Below are 16,242 nucleotides of genomic sequence, written 5' to 3' on the forward strand. Positions count from 1 at the left end.
TAGGGACATCTGAAAGCCTCGCTATTCATGAAAAACTGACCCGCAGAAATATTATTAGCATCGCCTGTTAAAGCGACAGAGGATAGAGCTATTGCAATGAACTGGATGCTTGCGCTAGTTTGTAATCATGAAATACCCCGTCGCAACAACAATACTGGGTACGAGCATTGCGTTTTTTTCTCACTTACCTGGCTATAAAACTGCATATGAAGGCAGCCGAAATTTATCAAATCCAGTAAAAGCATTTCGCCAGTCGGATGTAGTTGTTCTATACTCTTTCGTATATCTTAAAGCCATAAAATGATTATACATATTATTTATTGCTGCTCTATGTCTAAAATGTCGCACAAAATAAGCATTTTTCAGTGCTTTCCTTCATTGCACTGATCCGACTTCCGGCATATATACGCGTACGTTATAAAGAAATCCTTATAACACACCCGTGTCTGACCATAACAATGGTCCCGGTTCTGGCAGTCTTCATGTCACAGGTGTCATAAAAAGGTTCTCCTGTATCTCCTGAGTTCCTGGGTCGAACTGTTTCTTTTTGTGGCACTGCAGATAACGAACAGCTATCCATTCCAAAGCTCAATTTTCTCCCCAGCTATGGAAATCAAACGTTGAACACCAGCCGCTTTAGCCTATTTAGCAAAGCGCCTATTATAAAATTTGGAGGATTTGGGCGGGGCTTGCATCAACGACAAGTGACTGCTTTTTTTTTGTACTTTCTATAAATTAGCTGTTGGCCACAAAATTATTACACAAATAATTTTCCTTGACTAGCAAGATTTATTGGACTACTACACAGAGCATCTTAAATTTGTCTCGAAATACTGAAGCCACCAAACGTAACGGAAGACACTAATTGAATTTGAAATGAAAGACAGCGAACATTTTCTGCAGTGTTATTGTTGTTTCGTTGTTGTTTCGGCTGCTCTAACTGCGCAATTAGAGCAGCCGATGAACAGTTCGGCAAGTGTGAAATGCAGTTAGAGCAGCGAATGTGTGCATAGATGGTGACTGCTCGAATGGCATATGTAGTCTTTTAGGTGACTGTGAGCATAGTGGGGCAGATTTCGGCAAGTGTGCAAGCCCTCGATTTCAACCAATGTAGATGCTCGCCCCGAGAGAACAAAAAACATGATTTGCCGGTGTGTCAGTTGTTACGCCACAAGTAGCTGAAACGAACGAGGCAGTATAGCTCGGTCGATTTCTATTTCTTTCACAACTTTGAAATTGCGAGACCTGGTAGGCTTCGTTATATAGAACGCATTTAGCACCATCCTTTTCTCATGGGTGCTAAGCTGCATTAAAATGATAGGAGGTTGCAGATACCGATGCGTACATTTGGATTGCATTCTGCAGAATTTTAAAATTGTTACGGGATCATTGCTCGCAATACGTTTAGCGCTTTTATCTGCAGCCGCCGAAATTTTTCTCCTGTTGATTGCGGCTGTAGAAGATTCAGGATTTCATACACCACTGTTGCCCATCGGAACCAGTTTTTGGATCCCTTTAGGAGTGTTTGCTGAACATAAATGTAAACACGTATGAGGTATTCAAAGAGTTGAGCTGATTTAAGTTGTTGTATGCTACTGGTGGCTTAGCCTTACTTATTCTGCTGGTAACTGCTCTACCGTAGCATCACTTATGTGTTAAAAGAAGTCCTAATATTTGAGAAACCTGCCTCACTATGCTAACAGTCACCTATAAGAGTACATATTCCACTCCAGCAGTCACCATCTATGCACACATTCACTCATAGTATAACATAGTCCACTCCAGAAGCGGTATTGAAAGAACTTTTTGTGCTGTGCGCATATTGATGTTTGTGGTTTGAGTTTACTTTTTTTTTTTCAAGAAGAATTCAATGGAACGATTTGGAAGTGATATGAACGATAAAATCTCCCATTTTGCAGATTTATTAAAGCGTAAGTTTACTCGGGGTGAAACTTCGAATTTCGCCTCACTGGGTCTGAATTACTTTGGGTGGAGATGGAAAATATGCTTCCTTCCCGGACGTCCAACTACTCCGAACAGTGTAGAAAATATCGTGTAATCCAAACTTCATGTTGAAGAAACAAAAGAAGTAAATGGTATATAAAAAAAAACTAAAGGCCACATTCTCGGGTTGGCATACGAACCTTATTGTAAGGGAAGGAAGGAAAGTGCAGGCGAAAAAAGAAGGATAAACAAGGGCCGTAGAACGAAGATGGAGACTAATTCAGACCACCTGACAATCTTTAATGTGCAATGACAGCTTACAGACGCCCTGCGTTTCTCCTCCACCGAGACGCGGCGACCGCGGTCAAACTACGGTGGAGGAGAAACGCAACAGGCGCTATCGCGTTTACTGTTAAGGCGGAGCTCGGGTCCCCTTACAGTTCAAGCGTTCAAATCGTGTCCAACTTTGATAAACCTGGCAAAATAAAACTTAACAGACCTTTCATTTGCATAACTAGGATTGTAGCCTTGCCTAAACCCAAACACGTCCTTTAAAGTTCGGGTAGCCATTATACTCTAGAGGAATTTTACTCATTTTCCATTTGATTACTCACGGAAAATCGTGAAGGAAGGTCAGTACGTTCAACTGACGCCGAACTCCACCCAGTGTGATCTGGTGCAGACAATTTCGTCGACGTGCCAACTGGCTCTCCGGAAGCGTCCACAAATGCGACACTCAGTGATGCGTTTGCTGGGAAAGAGAAATATGAAGAGACCATATAACGGTGGTTGGTTGCACAGTTGAAATGTATTGCGGCAATAAATAGCACACAAAAACGTACGCTAGGTGTGGCGTTGAGCATTGTGCAGCGCGTGACTACAATCACTCGAATGCTCTTTTAAGATGAACAGATATAGTCCTTGTGGTATTTTTCCTTCCCTAAGTTAGCAGAAACTGCAACCTGAGCAAAAGCGGTGTTCTAAAAGAGAAGGCAGATAAGAATGACCAAAATTCTCGCTTTATACTTATTGCAACGTGTTGCAGAAAAAGAGACTGTTGGCTTGCTATGATAGTAGCATGCTGCATAAATTGTGTTGCACGCAGGGTAAACTGGTAAATTGTACGATGACCAACTGTTTCTGTCTACGGATTTAAGTCCGGTAGTGTATTACGGGTGACATCACGTTCCAATAGATATGGTGACATCTCTAGGCTAACAATAAGCATTTTTCGTGACAGTGAAAAGGCTGCCCCTGCCCTGTAGCCCATATTAGTTAGGGTGTGGACCTTTTATAATGGCATGAAGCATATCTTTCTTAGCAAAGTGTGGCATAGACACGATGCCATTGTTCTGACCGCACTGAGCTTTATCCGCTCTTTGGCCTTATATTTCTTAGGTAGGATTCTTTGTTCTTGCTACGGTCTGCCTGCATAGTAGCTAGGTTAAAGGGAGAATAAAGACATCTACAACATGTGTGGTATGCTCGGAATTATTGAAAGTGTTTCTTACCCTTACTTTGTGAACGAGTTTTCATTATAGAACTCATTCACAATAATACATCTCCTGTATTAATCAAAATTTTTTTCACGATTCTTGAAGGCTCCAAATCCATCAAGAAGTTCTGAAAACGTCACCTAGTTACAAATGTCATAGTTCCTGACGGGCTATGATTACAGATGACCATCACCTGCAGCAATCATTTCTTTGATCATCTAATACGACATTGCTTGGACACACGTTATGGTTTGTAGCCTTCTTTATAGTAGAAAATGCACTAGATATCTACGTCCACATTCGGCTGAATTTCACCGCCGCTACGAGAATGCTTTCACCTTACGATGTCTCAAAGGTTTGTCGGTTCGAGATGAGGACGATATTATCTTTACGGCAGGGTCCTAAAAAGTACTGAGCCTGGCGTATCACGAAAATAGCGAAAAGGAAAAATAGATTATGCATCTATTTACCACATGACAGATATTCTGTCCATGGCAGGACCAGTGTGAGACCAAAGGACCGATATTCTGTTAATAGAAGACCACTGTGAGATCAGAGGTCAAAATTCATGATGAATTTATTGCAGAATGGTCGACTTCCGGCCTCACTGATTTTTTTTAAATGCGTTCAACATTTTGGTCTACGACACGTTTTGCAAGCATCTCATTCAGAATTCTTCTTAAAGATAAACATACTTCCATATCAGCTTTTCTCTAATACTTATTGACTGATATATGAATGCTTGATTTTCCGGGTAAGAAATTCCACAAGGTTTGTGTTTAGCTAGGTAAACAAAGAAAAAAAAAACATTTGGAAGTGGAATGAGATCACTCTTCTTTAGCACCGGTTTATTTGATACTTTCTCAAAACCACATCCTCCATGATACTTCTCTATCGTAAGGACATGTGTTGCGCATTCTACTGTAAATAAACCGTTTCAAATTTTCGTTCCCATCAAAAATTAATATTTGTCTGCCAAAGAGAGATATTCACGCTTTCAGAAAGACTGATATTCCTGCTCAAAATTTCAGTGAGTAATTATTTGCTTCCTTGAGAAATATTTTGTACAAATGCTTTAATGACTCGAAATCGCAACACAACTCAGTGACGAAACGCGAACGCACCCGGAGAATTGTTCAAATAATAATTACTTCTAATGCGCGTATTTTGCTTGAAAAATAGAAAAAATACTCATGCAGGGAAATGGTGGAAGATTTGCTGTGCCGCAGACAGTTTTTCGCCATATTGTTAAATGCGTTTGCAATATGGCTCAAAAATTACTATCTGCCACATATACGTTACGAAATGCAGTTGTAGGACACTGCTCGAATGTGAAGAATACTAACAGAATAAACTCCTTCTTGTCTTTCTAGGTAGGTCTGTACAGAGCATGTTAATTGAATGAAGTAAACATAAAAATAAAATAATATTGCCTGCCGTTGCAGCGATCGATATTATCCGCACACGACGGAGTCTGTTTCTCACCCCTTGTTTTCAGAAATTTGTAGGGCAACGCATAACTTACACTCTTTTTGTATATGATAATACAGCTTGAAGCAAGCCAGGGGACCATAGGGGAGGATCTCGCTCTGTAGACTTGCAAGTCGGTACTCAGACAGGTCTTCAGCGTCCAGAAGCAAGTAATGTCCTATGAAACGAAAAAGAAAATTTACCAGCAAACTTGCGAACACAGTTAAGCGGCGCTGCACTAGTTACGTGTGAGGCAAATACAAAATATATTTTTTTAATTATACAGGCGATGACTGCGCGAACTTCAGAACTAGAGATGCGATAGGTAATATATCCTTGTGGGTTATTAGCAATAAACACCTTTACTAAATGGTTATGGGGGGATATTACTCGCCAAATGTTGTCCAAGCCTATAAAAAACAGAATTGTTTACGTTCAGCTCCGAGTGACTCTTTTGCTTATATGCAACGTCGTAGGTAATAAATTGCAATCTTCTTGCTGCCATAGTTACTTCTTTGTAGGTTGTCGTTGTCGGTTGTCCGTTGTCGTAGTTGTAGGTTGTCGTATTTTTACTTTAAACTGCATGTGAATAGCACGATCTAAGTTATTTTTTACTCTAAAAGTTGTCGCAAGCTCTCCTGGCAGTGTTTTATCTCTTTTTGCCCCTTACGCTCTCTTTTCAAAGCAGAAAGAAATCTTTCTTGATTGTAAAGCATTGTAGCGAACAGTGTAATAGCGGCGTTGTTGAACTCCAAGATTTCAATTTGACTGGAGGCAAGGACGTGTACTCTTTGTTTTCATCAAGAGAAAACGTTATCAGAAACGCCAACGTTGGCCGGAAACTAGATTGGCAGCTTTATTTTCAAGCCTTACTGTCTGTTTTTTTGCCGTGATGATATACCTATGGTTGAAAGCATAAATCCTAGTTCTCTCGGTTTTTGTGTTTTGTTGTCCTGTTTTCATTATTTCGCTGATTATTCTTCATTACCTCCACACCATGAGCCTCAAGCCCGAATGCTCGGGAAGATGCGAACAAATTTGTCAGTGTTATTGTTTAGTCCAAATGTTAGTTACGCTTCTTCCTGTGACAAATGACCTCTCTACAAGTTGTCTCTATGCCCTGTTTTGAGGGTGCCTGATAGCGCTTCTCTTTCCTCTAAACTCCTCAGCACATGCTCCCCTCCCTGAATATGCTTAGATTAATTGCAAAACTAGACGAATAGCTCTTCCTGGTACTCCAAATTATGGACGCTGTGAAACTCGGATTTCAAAGTCAGGTAATTTTCTGTCTCAACAAATGGTTAACGAAAAGAGCTACGAGCCTCTTCTGCAACGTGATATTAGGGATATGCACCTAAATCAAGATAACGTCACACCATGAAATTTTCCGTGTGCTTGCTTTTTGCTTCTCTCCATTAGCAAAACAAAACAGCGATTGAAGGACAAGTAATCTAACAAAAGAACAAGATGTTCATCACAAGAACAGAACAAAGTTCAGTAGGCAATCAAGAGTCATTCCGAGTTGAGATGCCAAGAATATTCATATACATGGCACGTGCCACATAACGAATAAAGAAAATTACTGGGCGTGTCAGATGTACACCCTATTGGTATCTGTCACTGGAAGAAAAACACGCTGTTAATCTACATGGTACATGCTCCTTATGTTTTATTCACCGAAGGATATCCACAGGTACCAGTAAAATATGCGACCACCTACGTAGTAATTAATCGACACAAAGTATCCTGAACGGCACTAGCATATGGCTGCAGGTTCTAAAGTCGCGGGTTCAATTCCAGTTGCAGCGGCTGAAAATTAGTAGAAGCTAAATACAAAAACACCTGAGTGCAGTGGGATACCAGCGTGTGTTTAAAAACCCAGGCGGTTGAAAGCAATTCAGTGCCTTCCACTACAATATTCATCACAACACAAGTGGTGCTTTTGAGCAAAAGACTCAATATACAGTAAGTCAGTGCAGACAGACTAGGGATACAGGCGCAGTGCGCAGAAAAAACAAAACAAAACAGCCAAACGTTTCTTTTTTAGGGAAGCCGCCGTTCCTGCCTCAATATGTAGTTGACATACAATGGACTCCTGAAAAAGGATCTTTGATCACAGCTCAATAAGTTAGAAGTGGGCTAACATAAGCCCAGTTCGTATGTCCAGAAGGTCGCTAGCTGCTTGCAGCGTTTCCTGTTGTGATGCCGTATAAGTGCTGTGACAGAAGCCGCAGTGGAAGACTCCAGAAGACCTAAAAGAGGAATACTACGTGCACTGATACGTAATGCACAGTGTAACGATGTTTTTAATTATACAACCTTAAAACTGTGGTTAAAACGGCACGAAATACACCCTTTCTACATTGGTTTCTGAAGCGTTTTGAATAAGTGCTAAATTGGTTGCATTGCAGTCTTGAGCTGCTGTGCGGCAAGACTGCAATGCGGAACCTAAATCATTGAACGTGCACAGCGGGCAAGCCACAACTATGACTCTTCAAGAAAAACTAGCGCTGTCTTACTTTCGTCGGCTCCCGGAGTACGGTCCTTGTTGGTACCGGCTGTCTGCGAAACGGTGTGGCCCTGGCTCCGGTACCACTGCGCGTAGCTCAGGTTCTTGTTGTTGTACCAGTTACACATATCCTCTTCAAAGGAGCAGCTGCCAGCGGGAGGGCAGGATGCGTCACTTAAGCTGATGTCGTCCACAGCTACTGCAGTGCCAGGCTCACCAGACGTTATCCCCTCAAACACCATCTGTGCAATCGAAGAGAAGATTTAAAACGGCAGTTGGGATAGGACAAAAAGAACTACCAGATCAGATTGTATATTGGGTTCCTAAACCACTTGATGATGCAAAAATAAGGCTAGCACCTAAATTATGCAGCTTTAAGAGAATCATACATGCACCTGTTGTGTAATATCATTCGGTTTTTATGATGTCCTTACCGTAATAACGTGCTGATATCAATGAATCGAAAAGAGAATTTTCAGGCTGGCATGAAGTGTTCGCACTTCGTATGAATTCTCCAGGCTTTCAAGAATTAACAAAATCAGAAATAGTTTCAAGCTTATAATATTTAATGACTACAAAATTGTGGGAAGCACTCGTGACCTCCAAGTCTGAACTTCTATTTGCTCAAACTGCCGGCGAGACCTATTATAACTTGTTTAATGCACTTCATAAAATTTGCGAAACTTCAATATTTACAGGAAGAGAGCCACGCAGTTTTCTTATCAAAATATTTTTAAATATTTCTACCCTTTAAGATGGCGAAACATGCTATTTTCACTGTTAAATGTTCATTTACATTACTGAAGACATGACGCCGAGCGCGAGACGAATGAGCCCCGTCTTGGAATGCATAAACATTTTCTTATTTAAAGGACTTTGAGATTGTTGTGTGACATATCGCTATTTTGTATTCCGGTAGATAACATGGACGGATTCTTTCAAATCACGCAGTCGTAGTTCCTGGACGCCTTCTTTATTCGAGAATTATAAAATAGCATTAGACCTCCGAGCTTCTTTCCTCAGCATAGACCATTATGTTAAAATGAAGAGTGTGTCGTCATGAGCAGATTCCCTCCTCCACGTGGGCTCTAATGCTGCTGACACACTGCGCAAAGAGTGTTCAACACTGTCACTCTAATATTGCTGTACTTACAGTCCACTGACTTCTAATGAGTGTTTGTTGAAAGAGCGCTCATGCGGAGTTCAGTGGCGCTTTACTCGCTCCGTACCCGCCAAGAATACGAAATCCGGAATAAAAAGAATGGCAAGAGCGGCCCTAGCGATGCAAGGACGCCGCGGCAACGGCGACATATTCTGAAACATATTATCCAGGGAACTATGTTGGACGATCCCACTGACCATTCAATAAATTTGTATACCTGTCGCCGAGATGCTGTATATTCACAGATATTTTAGTAGTAATTCTAGAGCAGCGGCGCCGGAGGACTGCAAGTTACGCAGGTTGATTCCAGTACAAAAGGTACCCCATCTTAAGGCAACAGTTATCCTCCAATATAACTTACTAGAGAGTGTGGATGCTTGGGCAAGTTGGTGACGGTTTGATCCAAGAAAACGGTTTAGCGCTATGTGGCAAGATAACTTACTAGAATTTTACAAAGGTATTGGAAAAAATTGTTTACTAACATCTCATAAAGTTTCTGATATAAGTAAATTTTTCATCCTAATCAACATGGTTTCCGGAAAGTTACATCATGTGACTCCCAACTAACCCTATACACCAATGCGATCTGTTCTGCATTATACCATGGCATATCAGTGCATTCATTATTTCTAGACCTTGAAAAAGCGTTTGGCAATGTTCCCCACTCGTGGCGTTTCTAAAATCTGTCATGTCTAAATATTAATCGCCTCACTCTTCGTTGCATCCAATGCTTTCATTCTAACGGTCGAAATTAGTATATGCTGATAGGCACTGCATTGATGCGAAACCCATTAATTCTGGTGTGCCACAAGGTACAGCACTAAGCCCTTTGATTTTTCTGATTAAGAATAATGACCGGCAGGCTCATACCACCTCTAACACTCGTATATTGGCCAGCCACTACGTTATATATTGAGCTGTCAATAGCCACAACGACACCGTTATATTACAGCTAGACGTAAACTGCATTGAATCACAGTGCAACGAATGGTTGATGTCTCTAAATGTTAAAAAACCTCTCTAACTACATTTCACCGCAAGCGGTCATATCCCTCGACAAAATACTGTTGTACTTTTGTGAATCTGAGCAACCCCCGATTATAAGCACCGGCCTCTTGTTTTCGCAAAATTAAAATGTTTTTGAAAAATTTGTTTTTATTCTGACTGAACACCCTCTTTTTTGCGAGGGTGTGGTCACATATCCAAAATTGTCAAGTGCATTTCCTCTCTCTCTCGTCTAGCGGGATTTTTGGAAGTCGCGAGGTAACGCGGCGTTCTCCGGCTACATTTGTTGCTACGTTCAGATAGTGCCTCACGGATAGGGCCACAAAGCTTCAAAAAATAACTAGCCAAAAGCAACCCTATAAACCTATCAGCGTGTTGTAACATGGTCCTGGTGTCGGCAGAGTTCAGAAGGTTCCACGGGCATCGGGTGTGAGCGTTGCTTTTCCCGGCGTCAGTTGTCTTGCAGCCATAACGAAAGTTGGAATGAGTTTGTAGAGATCTGCCAAAAGCTTGAAGTTCTAGCGAACAGTAGTCCCGTTTCTTGAAGATGTTTACAAAATTTGTTCGCCAAATAAAATATTTCTTCGCCGACACGTTGAGACATCGCTATGGAAAGAAGGGAGAGGGTGGGTCATTTTATACTTTTCAAATGCAAGAATTCTCCTCCCCCCTCCCCCTCACTTCCTTTCATTGGGTGTCACGACTATGAAAAAAATGTGTGCTTAGAATGGAGTAAATATGCTGTATCTCCTGTTCTGAAATTTCCGCTGTCACCTCTTAAAAATATTGTGGTGGAACTATTTTCCTCTACCTTGGCTGGTCCCCCCTACCTTCTACCATTACCAGTGATGCCAATCGTACGCATGTTCGGATGTGTAGACATAATTGCATGTTTAAGCATAAGAAACCGATTCCTATGACCAAGCGTGCAATTAGTATCCCCGACTATACAGCTGCTGAATTATTTAACACTCGTTCATTCTAAACTGTAAAATGCATGCGCAATTGGGGCCCTCACCAGGCAGATCTTTCTCTCACCATTGTATCTGTTCAAAATTGCGCGCCAAGATTCCTACACTCCAATTAGTCTTTTTATTTAATCATAACAAACTTGAAATGAGAATCTAAACGTTCTTAAATAATTTCAAGCCGCAAAAGTTTACAGACTGTCTTTCTCATCTATTTTTATCGATAAGCTATGGGAAGCTTGTAATCACAACTCAGCAAAATTCTGACCAAATTTAAACATTTCAGTCATGTAATGGGGTATTTAAACAAATGCTCGCTAAATACAGGCATACAATCAATTTTTGAGCATTCGCTTTTCATTACACTGTTCAAGTGTTTTAAACGTTCTTCAAAATAGCACCACTGAATTTGAATGCCATCAGGCCTACTCCCAACAAGCCTGACCATCACAGGGATCGCGTTCACTGTAACCAAATTCAGCAGTAACGAGTTTCGCCCAGACTTTGAGTGGTGTTGCGACTCGAAAAGAGATCTTTTCGGCCGCTGAAGGACTTTCAAAAAAGGCGTAAATGATTACGAAATTAACGTTCGCAGCTACCGTTGGTTGGTCGCTTCCGATTTCTGCCATCTGCAACAAAAATGTGAGAATGCAGGAAGCTAACCACGTGCCTGCAGAACGTTTCAGTTGCAGTGCCCGCTGCAAACGCACAGACTTCTTACTGCAGGAATTGGAAAGCAAACTGAACAGATTATGCACGCAACGGGACTAGCTAGGCATACAACGTGACTTGCATTCTAAGAAAACTACCCGGTTGTAGTCACCGTCCGTAGGCCCCTAGGTCCACATTCAAAGCTGCCCCTTTGTCATGCCACCAAGCTGTTCCTTCAGCTCAAGAGTAGCGGTTACATGCAATGTAACCGACTGACACTGTGGTCCGTCGCTGCACGCTTGCTAAGCGATTTTAACCCTTTTGAAACGCTGTGCACACTTTCTGCTAATATGCTGCACCTTGAATTATTATCTTTGTTTCCAGGGGTACGGAAGTCTGCAGATGGCACATAAGGTGCTTTTTAAACCATACAGCGGACACAGAAAAAGACATCCGCTGTTTTCTACGGTTATATTTAATTATTTTTATTGCGTAAATACTCTAGGTTTCGAGTCTTCAGCGGGGCGCGGCCGCACCCACGTGACGCTGTGACGTCACAGCCCACATGACGCTAGGGTGAGATCTGGGCTACCAACTAGAGCGGTCGGCGTAGCGCGGTCGCAGCCACGGCGCAGCACGTGACGTCACATCCCACGGACACAAAAGCGAGAGATGGGCTGGCAGGAGCTGCAAACCTAGGTCTCCCGTTTCACATAGAACGGTTATATCAGAATTAGCCTGCTAGGACCCTGGCATTCGCGTTACCCCTATAGGCCACTAAGGCACGTTCATACGGCTTGGTTAAAGCGGAGCTTTATATGTATGCTGAGGAAGAAGAAAAAGAGAAGAAGAACGCTCGGTCACCCGCAGCTAATGCTTTCGCTCAAGATTTGGTTCAGTAGCGTTGAACCCTTATAATTTTTCTTTTGCAATACACGCGTTATCGGGAGCGATGAATGAAACACCAACTATTGTACTGTTCTTTCTGGTGTTTACTTGATTAGACACGACATCTTATATTGTGATTTCTAAGAAATGTTACCCTTGTATGAATTTCAAAAATTTAAGGCTCTGGTAAACTAACACATTTTCCTTCTTAAGCCCTGGATGCATGCATTATTTATGCAAAATTTTCTTCTCACAAGACCAAACGATGGCACCCGAAAGGGTTTATGGTACTTGCTCGTTCATTCAAAGTTAACCGCGTTATTATTCAAACGTTTGGGTTCGGAGGGCAGAGGAGGGGAGGGGGGGAGCTCACGGATGCTAGCTTGTCGGTGTCGACATCGTTAGGAAGTATGCGGCTTTTGAATGGCGGGGCCGAAGACTATGAGGCCGTGCTCAGTGTGCGTGCCTATTCGTTCTAAACAAGTTGTGTGGTTGATATCGTGCTTTGTCTGACGCGCACTTCCATGGTTTTAAATTATATTCTTATATCAGTTGTGCGCTCGTGTATCCATTTGACCCACTGTCATTATCAGGTGGCTCGACTGCGAATATAGTCAGCATCATTTCAAGTTTTAGAATAAGAGGGAGTAACACAAGATTACAAGTGCAAGACCCAGTATTTGAGCAACGTTTATTCAAATATGAGCAGATAAATCATCAGCTGGGCCAGAGTAGCAATTGATTATCAGTATCAGGTGAATCGCTGCAGATGAAGTTATGTGACGTCAGGAAGATAGTGAGAGACCGGAAAGCGTGGCGTGGTATGGTCCATAGGGTCACGAAGAGTCGGACGCGACTGAACGACTGAACTGAACTGAACCGAACTGATCAGGTGAATCAGTATCATTGGATGAACGCGTCACCGGAAGAAATAACAAGAAAACACAAATACATTCTAACTGCAAATGTTTTCTCATAGAAATTTTAGACGTTTAGTTCATGGCTCAATTCAAACTGATTCCAACTATTAGTACCTTGTTAGTGTCAACTTACTTGCTTATTTGCTTACCCGGGAACATAGTGAAGTGTAGACGGTTAAAAGTCTTTATAAAGTGATGTGAAAGATAAATCTTACTCACGGTAGCATCCCCTTCGTAGGGGGCTATGTCGACTGAAGCCGAGTACCAGCGATTTGTGTTCGTATCCATCGCTGTGCCAAACCATAGAGATGTTTCCTGGCCTTGATCGTGCACCCAAGTGACGTTCAGCGTTTCCGTTGCTCTACCCGCGATGAAAAACCAGAATCGTAGGCAGCCTGGCTGCGATGCTTCGTGCCAGCCTTGAGGGCTCACCATGCGGCCGCTTGGAGACTTCACCAAAGCAAAGCTTCCTGCAGGATTAAAGGTGGGTTGTTATGTTTATAGGATCGAATAAAGGGGCCAAATTACGAAGAAAAATTTATGGCCGATTTTTTAAATCTTAGCATTGAGTAAGAGGACGTACACGGTCGTCCACTTCTACCTTGAACACCGCTCTGCGTGGCCAGTGCTCCGCGGAGCGCCTCTCGCGGGTGCCTGGGGAACGAGCGCGCAAGCGCAGTGACAGCTGTAGGTGGGGCCTCCGCTGCGTCGTCTGCTTAAAGGCCCCCGTACGGTCGTTTTTAGAGGCGCTGCGCTCGTCCGCCTTCCGCCAGCTGGCGGACGCGTTTGGCACGGGTGGCGCATAGGGTGCTATACGGTCACTTTTGGGCATCTTTTAGGTGGCGGATTACTCCAGCGCTCTGATTGGCGCGCCCGGCGCGCGCTCCTTCGAACGTCGAAACGCTGCATATGACGGCTGCGGTGCTGGTTTGGGGAAACGTTTCCTCTTCACGGTGGCTCTCGATCGTCGGCTATCAAATTAATTTGCACCCTAGCTGTAGAGTTATTGAGCCCCCGCATATACAGCACAAACAGTATGAACTGACCATTAGTAGAGCGATTAAGTCGCCGGCGATGCAATCATCCAGCAACAGCGTAGACGCACGCATGCCCCAGCGGCACCTGCTTTCGCCGTCTACTTTGTGTGTTTATGTTAGTATGAGGAGAAGACGGCACGAATTTTGTAAGTACTCCCGGACGTATACATTGAAAGGTAAAGTGTATATACTCATATCTACCCTGCCTGTGTTCGCATGTTCACTTCGGTATAGCACTCGCGGCAAATATGCAGGAGCTGGTCATTTAATGTTTTCATCCGAAATTACAGCCTAAACACATTTTACAACACGCCTGTTTTACTGTGAGAAAATAGACTGCAAAGCATAAACAAACATGCACATCATTTGTAACATGTACAGAAGCACCGTTTTCCGTGCGGTTCTCCCCGGTGGTAGCAATCTCTTAGTGGCGTACATTTCGCCACGTAATCCTCATTTCTGGCTGCAACGTACAGCTGTGGTGTTGCATATGAGATGCATTTGCACGCAGAAAATGTGTCGAGGTTCATGACAGTAACAAATCTTTAAAAGTGCATGGAATCATTTGTTATGGTATCCATACCATAGCAAATGATTCAAACAGTGCATGTTCAAATTATCTATAAAATTCAATGTGTTTACTTCTTCAAAGACTTTTAAAATAGCTGCTCAACTAGTTTATTTGTATTCAGTTTGGTTTTCAGCACTATTCATATTTGATTCAGCAGCAAGACTATGCTATTCATAATCAGTTTGGTTGGCAAAACTACAATTCGCATGCCCCCCAGTACGTAATACTAGTTTCTCCATCTCTGTGCTCAGTGCTGCCTATATTAATAAGTGCCTTCATGTCAAGTGCAGCATACACTTCCTTTTCTTGACCTATGCCATTTGGTCTTCCTAGGCTTCATGTGTGTGCACTGCTTTTGTCATTTCAGACACAGAAAGTAGCAAACGAAATCTGGCGATTGAGTGTTAACATGCAACACAGCTCAAGCTACTCAGCTGCGGCATGTACTGAAAAGAATTGTTACCAATTGAGACAGCCTCTACCAGTCAAATTTCAAGTGAAATATTTGTACAGTTAGTGCTGAGCACAAATAAACAAGAATTATGGCACAATTGTGCTGCTGCTGAGGAAGAGTCCATAAAGTTTTCGAAACATTGCATGATATGAAATGACTATTCTAAGTACAAATATGTATATATTGGATGTTTTGTGTGGAATGAGTGTTTTATTCTTCTGTTGTAGTTTTATTTCACTGTTTTTCATACTTAAAAACAATTCAGCTAAGAGTAAGCACTGAAAAGTCGCGTCACTGCACGACAGAGTAATAGTGCATGGCCGGAGCGGTCAGTTGGGATCAAGAAATACTTAGCGCCCACTGCCTTGCATCAGCTAAGGGTCCCCACTTGTAGAGAAAAACTGTCTAGGGGCTAATTGTAAAACAGTGACCAAGTGTAATGGCATGTCACTTAGTTGCCAGGACAGCATGCAGACTTGATGGAATTTTGACTTGTCTGTGAACATGAAATACTATACTTCTATGACTAGTGTACTTACCTACCCGAGTCCTTTGCTTTGTTTACATAACTATCCTGCAAGCCCATACATCAAGTTCATCGTGGAGTGAATACACAGATCCTCATACAATTCAAAGAACAGAAACCAATTGTAGTGGCATGTAAACACAGTGCAGTTCTCCAAAAGAGTGACGACAAAACTGCACCTTGTGATATCGAATAAAATATCCCCTCTGAGAATTCAATACTCTTCTGAGAAAGAAAACTGTGCTTGGAACTCTGAACTCTCAAATAAAAGAAAAATGGAAGAAATTGAGTGTGTGTTGATGTTAGGAGTCCTTGCCACGGGAGGCTAAATGCCTTGCAAACCCAGATGTTTTATACTTGGTGGCTCGCGTAACAAGTAACGAATGCTAAGACAGAGAGGCAAGGAAAGCAGCACTGAACTTCAAGATGTTTACTAGGTCAATATTATAATTGCATATAGTGAGAAAGCTGCTGGATAATCTTGTCAATCCAAGAAAAATGCTTTTATTGACTGTTTACAATCACCTGGCCTGTTTGAGACTGATTAAAAAAATGCTGGCTATGCCCACCATCGAACCGTTTGAAATTATGGTTGCATTTTTTATACTTACTTATTTGCTTAATAAACTGAAACTGGCAGT

General features: G+C 42.2%; 1 protein-coding gene across 2 annotated transcripts in view; it reads right to left on the reverse strand.

Annotated features, from left to right (window-relative positions):
• Positions 1-16,242, reverse strand: part of LOC146193373 (MAM and LDL-receptor class A domain-containing protein 1-like) — a 241,331-nt gene that overhangs the window by 21,998 nt on the left and 203,091 nt on the right. For both annotated transcript variants that reach the window (XM_084602734.1, XM_084602733.1), the window contains exons 54-57: positions 13,233-13,483; positions 7,430-7,661; positions 4,966-5,088; positions 2,559-2,695 (exon numbers count right to left, since the gene is read on the reverse strand). In XM_084602734.1, coding sequence (XP_084458860.1) covers positions 2,559-2,695; positions 4,966-5,088; positions 7,430-7,661; positions 13,233-13,483 — 743 coding nt within the window. The remainder of the gene's footprint in view (positions 1-2,558; positions 2,696-4,965; positions 5,089-7,429; positions 7,662-13,232; positions 13,484-16,242) is intronic.

This window comes from Amblyomma maculatum, chromosome 4 (assembly GCF_055883805.1).
Source record: "Amblyomma maculatum isolate TAMU_Amacu chromosome 4, ASM5588380v1, whole genome shotgun sequence".
Taxonomy (NCBI): Eukaryota; Metazoa; Arthropoda; class Arachnida; order Ixodida; family Ixodidae; genus Amblyomma; species Amblyomma maculatum.